We start from the raw sequence: 11,275 nt of genomic DNA, 5'->3' as shown, positions 1-11,275 counted from the left end.
GTGCGTCCGGTGTGCCCGTCAGCAGCATCGCAAAGTACAATTTGACTAACAAAAAGATCATGCTTTGTATCTGGTGGTATAATTTAGGAAGTTTTTATTGACTATAATGTTTAAGGACGTTATGGATTTTGTGCTATACTGCCCACAAAGAGTATCTGGAAAAAAGTAAAATCCTTGACAATAAGATGCTAGCTTTCATGTTTTTTTTATCCCCCCCTAACTTCATTATGAACATTTTTTTGGTGGAACACTTTCCCTACAACCATATATTTTGATCTGTGCAGCAAGAAAAATCTAAAATTTGTTGCTCAGTATAATTTCTCATAATATAATAGGAAACCTTAATAATAATGTGCCATGTGTGTTTTAATGCAATGTAATATAAAAAGTGTTACAATTTTATTTATTTATTTATTTATTTATTTATTTATTTATTTATTTTTTACATTCTTAATTTTATAATTATATGTAACTCTGTAATATTAGAAATCAGTGTATTTACTTAATTTAACTGATACCAATTTTCTCATAAATAGAAGTGGGCAGCTTTGTTGGCATGCACATGATGCTTCTGCTCCTCTTAATTTTTATGCAAATACATTTGAGATAACTATAAATGATAATAAAAAATTACACTGTTACTATGCATAATTCAACTTAAAATAGTTTTAGTATGCTTTGGATTATTTAATTAAAATTAAATAATCCAATTCAACTAAAAAAAAAAGTTTAATGATATATTAAAAATACAACAAAAATGGTATGCATATTATCATACATAATTTAACTTCCAAAGTGTAAAATATTTTCTTACAAAGAAATGTGAATCATTATATTGTTAAAAAAACAAAACTGATAATTCAAAGATTCTTGTAGACATCATCTTTCACCCCATTAATGTCTAGAATGGGGGACCTCAACATTTTGAGCCCCATCTACCCGTTTCAACATTGCTGGAAGGGCATTTCATCACTCCCCCACTCCTTTCCAAAACTCAAAAAATAAATCTATATTTAATCAAGATTTAGATAATTTTTCGACATGTTTTATAAATTAAACACCAAAAAAAAAAAAAAAAAAAAAGTGTATAAAATGTTGATAAATACCAAAACTTTAAGAAAAGTAGCACTTTTATATTCATTAACTAAATATGTAGCAGAACAAAATTAAAGGCTGACCACATTCGCCTTCCCCAAAACTATGAATTCCCTCCCCCTCCCCGGTCGAGAACCCTTGGTCTAGAATCAACCTTTACACCCCCCCTTTTTGCATCACATTATGTTATATTAGTTACTAAATTGCAGCCTAATCTTTTCGTCAAACATGCAGTTTTTGTTTCCATTCTACAAGATTTGTAATTTTTCTTCAAATTAAAATAACATACGAGTTAAAACAAATGGATAAGGTTCATAACAGAAAAACTATAATGACTTTTTAAGCTAACTATTTTATAAAGAATCTGTGATCCTTTTTTCAACTTATGCAAGAATGTGTTGATGATGACTGTTCAGTATATCAATAAAAAAATTTTCAAACTGGTTACAGAAGCTATTAGCAAAAGAGCATAGCACTTTATTGTAAAATATATACATTAATATATAAATACATATATACATGTAAAGTATATGTTTCATTTCTTTCTTCGGTACCTGAAACAAAAACATGAAAATATAAATAAAATCTAGTAAAACATACTAAAAATACACATTAAATGAAAATATAATCAAGTATACACTTCATTTATATACAGTAAATTTTTTAAATGAAATTTTAAAACTAGTCTTTATTAAAAGTAATAGCTATATTAAAGTTTTTTATCTATATACATATCTACATACATTTTATCTATATACAGATAAAAATACATAATATAAATTATAATTTAAATTACAAAAGCAATTTAATTCCTCTTTTTAATTTAGATACATATTCTCTCTCTTCTAAGAAAAATAACTATTTCTGGACTGCATCATTCTTAGATCAATCCATATGATTTACATAATGCTGATGATGTAGTCAGTGGTGGCTCGTAGCTAAAATTAGTGGGGGTGCAGTTCCAAAAAATTTTAACCTTTGTTTTAAAATTGTGTAAAACATGTATAAAAAGAAAATTTATTTTGAAACTTCATGAAATCTTACAAGAACAAAATTAAACATTTCTTCATTACTTTAACCTAAATTGTTACAGTGTAATCGTTGTCTAATCATTTAAAAATGAAATCCATTCTTCTTGTTTTAATTTGCGCGAAAAGATCAATAATTTTCTCCTTGATCTCTGGATGACAGCTGAGGAAATTTTTCTCTACTGAAAGCACTGCAAGCGCATTTACTCTTTCTGAGTTCTTAGTACTTCTTAGAAAAGTTTTCATTCTTTTCAATGTTGAAAAGCAACATTCTGCCTCTGATGTGGTCATGGGAACCGTCAAGAGAATTTTTATCAGTTTTGTAATTTATTTTCCAAGATAAATTTCAGTAGCTCAATTAATTTGCAGTACTCATGAATATCAGACCTACAAAAGAATACCTTTAGTTCAGTTGCAAATTTTTCTTTGTCAATCATTGGATACGCTTCAGAGGTCAGTACCATTTCTTCTGTAGGATGTGCATTCCTAAAACTAGCGAATCATTTCTTGTTGAACAATTTAGCAACTGCTAAGTGTTTAGTGGAAGAATATTTGTTCATTATATCTATACATATAAAGTCACATATTTCCTTCGCTTCTGCCATCAGTGTCTTTGAAGAATTCTCACAGTACTTTGAGTTTCTTAATTCTAAATTAGCAGTTTTGAAATTTGTTATATATTCATTAACTTCAAACACACTAATTTCTCTGGATTGCATATGCTTGTATATTATTTCAGCATGAGGCATAACCTGATAAAAAAGCTCTAACCCAAACTTGAAATTACCATCATTTAGATATTCTAAAATTCCTGTTGCTTCTGCAATAGTTTAATCTGCATTTGATGTTGAATGAATTTCAGTAAGGCAATTTTTTAAAGGTTGCAAATTTTCATGAACTCTGTTTATGGTCCGTATGTTGAAGTTTCACCTTGTGGAGGAAGGACATGGAATGCTAATGTCAATATGCTTCTTTAGAATGGACACGCGTTGCGGTGATCTCGAGATGAATGTTGGAATAGGCAGAATGTTAGAAAAAAATATTTTTGAGTTTCGTGAAATACTTGCTGCATTTTTCATTATTAAATTAAATTGATGTGCATAACAGTGAGTGAAATTTGCATTAGTATAAACTGCTTTTATTTTTGCTTGAACTCCTGCTTTTTTGCCTTTAATGACATTTGCACCATCAAATGTCTGAGCTATCAATTTTTGTTCATTTCCTTGAAGGATTATATCCAATTGTTCTAAAATGCATTTTGATATGCCATCTGCAGTTTGATTTTCTGCAATAAAGTATCCCCAGAAACGCTCAACTATTTCTACATTCAATACATACCATAGAAGAAGGACCATCTGAGTGTGTTCCGAAACAGCTGTTGTGTCATCAGCCATTAAAGCTACAAAAGGAGCTTTTCTAATTTCCGTCCTTATCTCCTCATAGTATATTTGAAGCAGGCAGTCAAGTATCTCATTCTGAATGGTCTTCGAAACATCTTTGAAGACTGCACTATTTTTTTTAAGTGATTCTTCAAATCTGAATCTAATTTAGATGCAAATTTTACTAATTCTCTAAATACCTCTGGATTTACTGAATCGTCTGTTTCATCATGTCCATGTAAGGAAGTTTCAAAGTTTCCTCAAAAGAAAATGTAGTCTATTATTTTGCACAAAATTTCACGGTTCTTTTTAACCTTTATGTTATGCTGATTGACTGAAAGTCTGTATCCCTCACTAAGTTTCTCCTTAATACTAATGGTTCCTAAAAGTATCAGTGAAACTACATTATCAACGTGCTTCTTTTCATGCTTTTCAGTTTTTTCTTTCACTTTGTTTATATTTCTGAAACCATCTTTTGTCCATGTTACATCACCTTCACAACCACAAAGCCAACATTTCTGTTGGTACCATTCAGAATTGAAACTACGAATATATTTCTTATTATTGCTTATGCCTGGCTGACATATTAGAATATCAGGTGCTGAACAACCTCTTTTCTTAATTGTAACTTTTTCATGGAGAGACAGCTGTCACAGAATTTATTACTTGAGGATGCAAAGACATGGTTAAAGTTTTCTGTAAAATAAAAGAATATAAAAAAAAAAAATGAATCAAATAGAATAGCTGAAAAATAATCAAATCAAGAATATGGTGTATGGTTTTTAAACACAGCACACGTGGAGTAAAAAATAACCACCTCCCAATGGCACGCCAGATTCGGCACTACAAAAGCAACAGTGCTCTTTTCTCTCCCTGGCTCGTGTGCTGCTTTCTGTGTGTGCATGCGCAGAACAGCCAAACACGGCGCCGCTGGAACTGTGAAGCGCGCAGTTCCATACAAAGACTTGCATACCTTTTTCATAAACTGGGAGATGGCTACTGACATTAAGCTTAAGGATTAAACATTGTAGAAGTATAAAGAAAGAATTAAAGAATAAAAGGCACATTATATTAAATATTAAAAATAATAATAAGTGGAAAAAGGGGGTGCTGCAGTTCCCCAGTGCTTATTACGAGCCGCCACTGGATGTAGTTAATTCACAACTTTACTGAAAATTTCGAGAACATAAACTTTCTCTCAATAAGCTGCCATACTGGATAACTGCACTCCTTTGCTTTTACCTCTGTTCTCACTAAGCTGCTGCTTGCTACTTTTCCTTCTCTCTCTCTATGTATAAGGGTAACTGTTCTGGAATAGGCACAATTAATGTGCCGAATATTTGTGGCCGCAAACATCAATTTAAAAGAAAATAATACAATGAAAAATGCATAAAACTTTAATCTTTTGAAAATTTCACAAAAGCTTTAATCTTTATTATTTTCTAGTTTCAGCAGTTGAAATTTAACACCAAAAATCTCTTACATCATTAATGAAAAACTAATTGTTATTTTTGGCTACTAAACAGTTGTTTCAAATAAAAATCAGCTGATCTTTATCTCCCCCCCCCACTTTTGCAATCAATTCAAATTTTACAAAATCAAATATCAAAACACTTACCGACTCTTTGACTTAAATTTTTTATTAGCCTTTTTCTTCATTTTTATTCTCTGGAGTCTTTCCATTTTTTCATGCTGAATTGCTCTGAAAATATTATAGTGAATAAAAACTTCTAAATTATTTTAATTTAATTTTGGATGTATTTCAATCTTACAACTGCACACAATTTTCATGTCTAGGAAAATTAAATAATAAACACAAAAATAGATGTCAATAACAGTATATTGTCTCGGCCCCCAAAAATTCAATTTAAATCTTTTTATCATATAAATGTTTTGAAATGAAAATAATGATATAAATTAGCATCACAATAGTAGTACATGACTTATAATGAAATAACTCTCTACGGACAAAAATTTAGGCGTTTTCAAATTATCAAAATTACTTACTTAAAAGTTTGCATCAAGAGGAAAAAAAAAAAAAAAAGAGTAAATGAAAAATACCTAACTAATTATTACAAACACCTGCATAAAACTATATACTGTCCTTTTATAAAACTTACATCATGTATATACCAGAGTATCAAAACCACTAGATGAGCTGCCAAAGGCTGCAAAATTGTGTGTATTGCAGCAAATGCATGGAACTTGACTCTCAACATAAGTTCTCTCCCAAATCCAATATTTCATTCCAACTCAGAGAAATTTAATGCAGAATAAAGCTAGAAGCTTTGCAGTCAATGGATGGTCTGAAATTCAAACTAGTGTTTTTGAGATTTCCTGCACGATAGTGGAAATGCTAATGTATTTTCCTACTGAAATACACCTACCTCTTTACAAGAGTCACGAAAGGGTATAGAAGTATGCATATTGTTTAGCGCTATGGGTTCATACAGATTTTCTTAAATAACTAAACTAAATGAAGAAGAAGAAACTGAAATAAATAACAGCAAATTAAAAAGCCGTAAATATCCCAAAGAGAAAAATAAGGTTAAGCCAAATTCTTTTTGACACAAGGAAAGTTGAAAATAACAAAATCACTCACACAGCAAAGTCTAAAGTAGTAATCACTAAGCACGAGGCTGTTAAGCAAAATAGTAGCAAACTGAACAAAAACTATTTTTTGCTGCTCATTTTATTTATAAAGATGTTTAAGGAGGAGGTAACCACTTCCGCAATTTTTGAGAAAATTGCTTCTAGGCCTTTGAATATCACCATGCTGGCAAGAAACCCATGAAATGTTGTCATGGTCATGCTAAATTGCTGCTCGTATCTTCAGCTCTGCTTGAACTATCCTTATAATCCAAATGTTAACTGATTCAAAATTAAAAGATCAACATATAATACATAAAATAAATACATCCCATACTTGCCAACTTAAGACAGTCAAAAATCAGGATACTTTTTTTGAGAAATCAGGAGATTTTTCTCAATGACAAAAAAATTTTTTAATGATAAAAAAATATTTTTTAATAATGAATTAACTTCAAATAGTTACTAATTAATATCTGAAAGTTCAGTTACTAATTCTTAAATGCAAAAAGTACAAAAATACTTACATGTAAAAAACATTTTCATTATTTGCATCTTTTAACAATACTTTAATCAGTTTTCATACAAATGCTATGAACAGTGCCAGATTTCGCTATAAGAAAGAAACCTCATAATTTTGTTCCTAGCAATTGCCACATAGGGCTGCTTTTGCTAATAAAAATTTTTCTAATGTGTCATTAGATCTAAATTTAGACCTTATTTTCGCAACAACATTGAAAATCCTCTAGCATTCTGCATCATGAGAATTGCCAGGATGACCAACATTATTCTAGATAGTTCACTATACTTTCAAATTCTATCAGCACCTTTCAACTTTTCAATTAAATTCCACTGGGTGTCAACCCTAGCAGGTTTTATAACTTTATCCAAGCTTTTAATTGCAACTGTGACAGCAGTTTATTAATTGCAAAATCAATATCATCATCTTTCATGAATTAACGAAGTAAAACTTGAAATTTATTCAAAAAATATCTTGTATCAGAAAAAGATGGATTTTGTAGAGCAGAAACATCTGCAATATTAGCATCAAAATCATTTCATCACTAATCGGAAATTTATGTAGTATGTAATGACATAGTCGGCAGAAGTAGCTCTAAAATGTGGAAATAAAACTTATTTTTATCTTCATCTGAAAGTTCTTCTATTACTTTGTTAGTTGCAGTCCCCATTACCATCTTAATCTTTCTTATGATTTTCTATTCCACCATAAATAACATCATATATAGAGTTAGAAGACAAAACAAAGCTTGGTTTTACAAACTTTGATAAAAATGTCTTTAAACAAATCATTAATAATATATTGCAAAACATGAATTAATGGAATGCTGCTTTATAGAACTGTCAATGATGGCAAAATCAATTCTACAAAAAAGCAGAACACTTTATTAAGGTCCAAAGACAAAAATATAAATATTCATTCTTCACAAGATAAACTGATGGTAATCAGAAAATGTTTTCCTTGCTGAGCCCCCCCCCAAAAAAAGTAAATAAATAAATATATAAAAAAATATAATTTTTATTTTTAGAGAAATCTGTATCGGTTTTATGCTTATATTTTGCAGTATTCTGTTTAGAACTTCCAATTAAATTTCTCACTGGTGTTAAAATTTATTTTTCTCAAACCTATTTTTAATGTTGGAAGTAGTAATTACGTCTCAGTTTACTTTTGTACTTTATAACTTTTAACAAAGCCTTTTATATTAACTCTAGAAAAATGTTTACTTTTTCGTTAAAAAATGCAAGAGGTGGGTTCCACTGATCAAAGATTCTAGGTAAATATTTCTTTAAAGATAGTCACTGTGTAATACATGTTTCAAAATTTTTCTTACTTTATTTACTTAGTATTAAGCAGCTTCAATTTTTCTTTCCCTTTAGAACTCCTTTCAAGGCAATAATAAGTATGAAAAATCTGTTTATCATCACTTATTGGTAAAGAAACTGTCCCTTCTTCAGCTGTTAAATTTAAGATGTGACAAGTGCACCTCATAATTTGCCAATTTGCCTCATATTTTTCTTTTTTAAGATGCCTGCAACTACCATTAGTGGTGCATTATCGGCAAAGTGCTAAACATTCTCCAGAGGAATTCCATTTTCTTTTAAATTTTTATTAATTACCTGTGTTATATTAAAGACTGTCGAATGTCCTTCTAAAGTGGGGATAGAAAGCAAACTACACTCAATTTCTGAAGAGGGTGGATTGAAAAAGGAACAACACTTGGATACAGTTTTGAATCGGTATTATTGCTTCCATCCGTAGAGAGGCATTCGCTATCGGGAAACATTTTTCTAAATGAAGCTACAGAATGATTCGATGCATTTAGTCACAGACAAAAAAACAGGCATTCTGCATTAATAGCTTTTTGGCCCTTTGTTTCCAGAGAAAAATTTAATTTTTCGTTCCCCCCCCTTTTCAAGAGAACTCAAGTTGTATTTTTCTGTGCTCATATATTTGAGAACATCAACCCTTCTATCGTGCAAAATCGAAAAATCACAATGACAAACAGTACACATCGCAAATTTATTACATTTCCTTGAAGAAATAACAGAAGGAAAGTCATCTGTATAGGATTTAAAAAAAAAAAAAAAAAAAAAAAGAGTATTTTACCCTTTTTGAAAATATAACTAAAACAAAAGATCGTAATGTCTCAAACTATTCCTTGTAAGCATGTGCACTGACACTGCTCAGCGACAAGATAAATGAAATAACAACCTCAATCTTGTTTTGTGCTCATTGGCTAATATATACCAGATGACACGCAGTGGCGCTAGATGCGCATTGAAGAACTGGAATACACATTTGGACGCATATGCTCTCACTCACAAAGCAGAAACGCCCTATAATTTCTCATTGATGAAACAATGCATTTTCTATGTTCTAGAGGAAAATCAAGTGCTTCAGACACCCCAAATCACTTTCTATGCAAACAAAGAAGTATTAAGCAAAGCTACATAAAAATCATGAGAAATGTTAAGAATAAGAGAAAATTGGAAGCACTAATCAGTTTGGCAAGAGAGAGAATGGTTACAAATCGGGAGAGCTGGCAACTTTGACGTCCAAATATAAGTAGCTATAAATTCAATTAGAAAAACGCTTCACATAAATTATATTAAATAAATGAATAAAAATAATACATAACATGACAAAAATACATTAAACTTAAATTACAAACAAACACACACAAATATTAACAAATATATGTATATATATTAGATAGATGTTGTTGTCTTGTCCATATAACATGAAACAATGGTTGCTTACTCTAAAGACAGTATAGATAGATACAGAGATAGACAGATAGATAAAAATACTTATTTGAATAATCAAATATGTTGCTTACTCATATCTAAATTGCTTGACAGTTCTTTTTCTTGTATCAGCAAGCTCTCTTTCAAACGACCTTTTCTTAATTGTTTCTGTAATGAATAAAAGTAGATATTTTAACATTTAAAAAGAAAGATGTCGTTAAAAATTAGCTACTAAATCCTTATAAATATCCAGAAAAAATTATTAAATATGAAGCTTCAGTTCTGAACTTTTGCCAGTAAGCTGAAGAAGACAGAAGTTTCCAAAAACAAATTCTCTGTCAAATTCTGCAACGATCTAAAACTATGGAAAGTCTCAAAACAATGCTGTATGGCCAAATATAGTTATTGTTACTCATTTTTTAACTGCCTATCTGCATCTGTGTAGTAGTTTTTTCCCTCTATATGCAACTACATTTTTAAAACAACAAGATCATGTTCAGTTTTTTGTTAATTGCTTTACTTCCAGCAATATTATAGTTTTATCAAAAATGCTTCCTAAATATTTCACAAAATTTGCAATATAAAATTTGAATTAAAGTAATCAAATTGGTTATGCTTTACTATATGTAAAGAACTTTCCATGTTTTTGCTATGGGTATATTTTATATTCTTTAATCTTGTGTATTATACTTTATATTATCAACATGCAGTTTAATCACGTTGTTTGATATAGTGAATAAAAAAAAAAAAAAAAACCCTTACCATATATTTGACATATTAGCACATTTACTTGCATACTTTTTGCCTTAGACTTTCTAACATAAAATTAAAAAACTTTACTTAGTGGTAGCAGCATACTAAATATATTGCATCAGTAAAAATGAATTGAAATAATATGGAAGCAATAACTGTAGAGAAATATAGAGAGCATAAATGTAAGTATATTTCTTGGGCTGTAAATAAATTAAGTTCATTTAATACTTACTTCCCTCTAATTTAATACTCACAGCATAATATTCCCCTTTTCATTTTCAAAATGTAAAGCAATTAAAAAAATGAGGGAGAGGAGAATATGCAGGAAAATATGTCAGACTTTTCTGCTATACACTAAGAGTCTCAAATAATTTTATTAATAATTTATAATAGTAATTTTATATGTTTATATGAAAACAAACTGTTGTCAAAATTAAACTCATGTTTAATATGAAAATTGTCTCATCATTTACAATTCTCCAGCTAGTATTTTGATTCAGTGTTAGCTATTATAAAATACATTGTTTTGATTCTATTATACCTGTGCTGTATACTGAATCTACAACTAGTATATTGATTGTTTAACAAAACAAAAATTACATGCAAACTGACTGCAATGTTAACTTCATTACAGTATGAGGCATCTTCTAAGAATAAGATTATTTTCAGAATCCCTAAATTTTTCACATACATATATTTACACATGCTCCTTTCTATTAGTTGTACTCAGTTAGTCATTGCAAAAAATACAGTCAAAAGTCTTTAATCCGGACATCCATAATCCGGAATGATCTATAATCCGGACCTCAAAGCTACAAACTTTCTGCGCATGCGTCAAAGCATGCACATAATACCTATATGCATGCGCATATGCGTCTACGCATGCGCATAATTGGTTTACGCATGCGCGTTTAATGTATAACGGACGGTATAAGCTAAGCTAAAATTATCTAATTATCTATTTCAGTTAATGTTTCAGATTGCGTTGTCCCTTAATCTTCTAATTGGATCCGGCTTATTATTTTTTGCAGACTGTTAGAGCAATTTTATAAAAGTAAGCTTGAACTTTCGATTATGTCAAAAAGAATTTCCGATTCTGGAGCTAGCAAAGGATCTACAAAGTGAAAGCATGTTCCGATGTCCATCAAACAAAAACTGAAATTG

The 11,275-nt window shown here is 30.0% G+C and overlaps 1 protein-coding gene across 1 annotated transcript in view; it reads right to left on the bottom strand.

Annotated features, from left to right (window-relative positions):
- Positions 1 to 1,535: 1,535 nt before the first annotated feature.
- Rs1 (Dead-box helicase Rs1) overlaps positions 1,536 to 11,275 on the bottom strand; it is a 105,934-nt gene continuing 96,194 nt past the window's right edge. The window contains exons 17-19 of the mRNA XM_085814637.1: positions 9,451 to 9,526; positions 5,121 to 5,204; positions 1,536 to 1,649 (exon numbers count right to left, since the gene is read on the bottom strand). Of these exons, the coding sequence (XP_085670763.1) occupies positions 1,631 to 1,649; positions 5,121 to 5,204; positions 9,451 to 9,526 (179 nt within the window). The 3' untranslated portion in view covers positions 1,536 to 1,630. The remainder of the gene's footprint in view (positions 1,650 to 5,120; positions 5,205 to 9,450; positions 9,527 to 11,275) is intronic.

This window comes from Stegodyphus dumicola, chromosome 4, assembly GCF_044657685.1.
Source record: "Stegodyphus dumicola isolate Sdum_Otavi_A_Nest chromosome 4, ASM4465768v1".
Taxonomy (NCBI): Eukaryota; Metazoa; Arthropoda; class Arachnida; order Araneae; family Eresidae; genus Stegodyphus; species Stegodyphus dumicola.
This window is presented reverse-complemented; position numbering and strand designations above follow the sequence as displayed.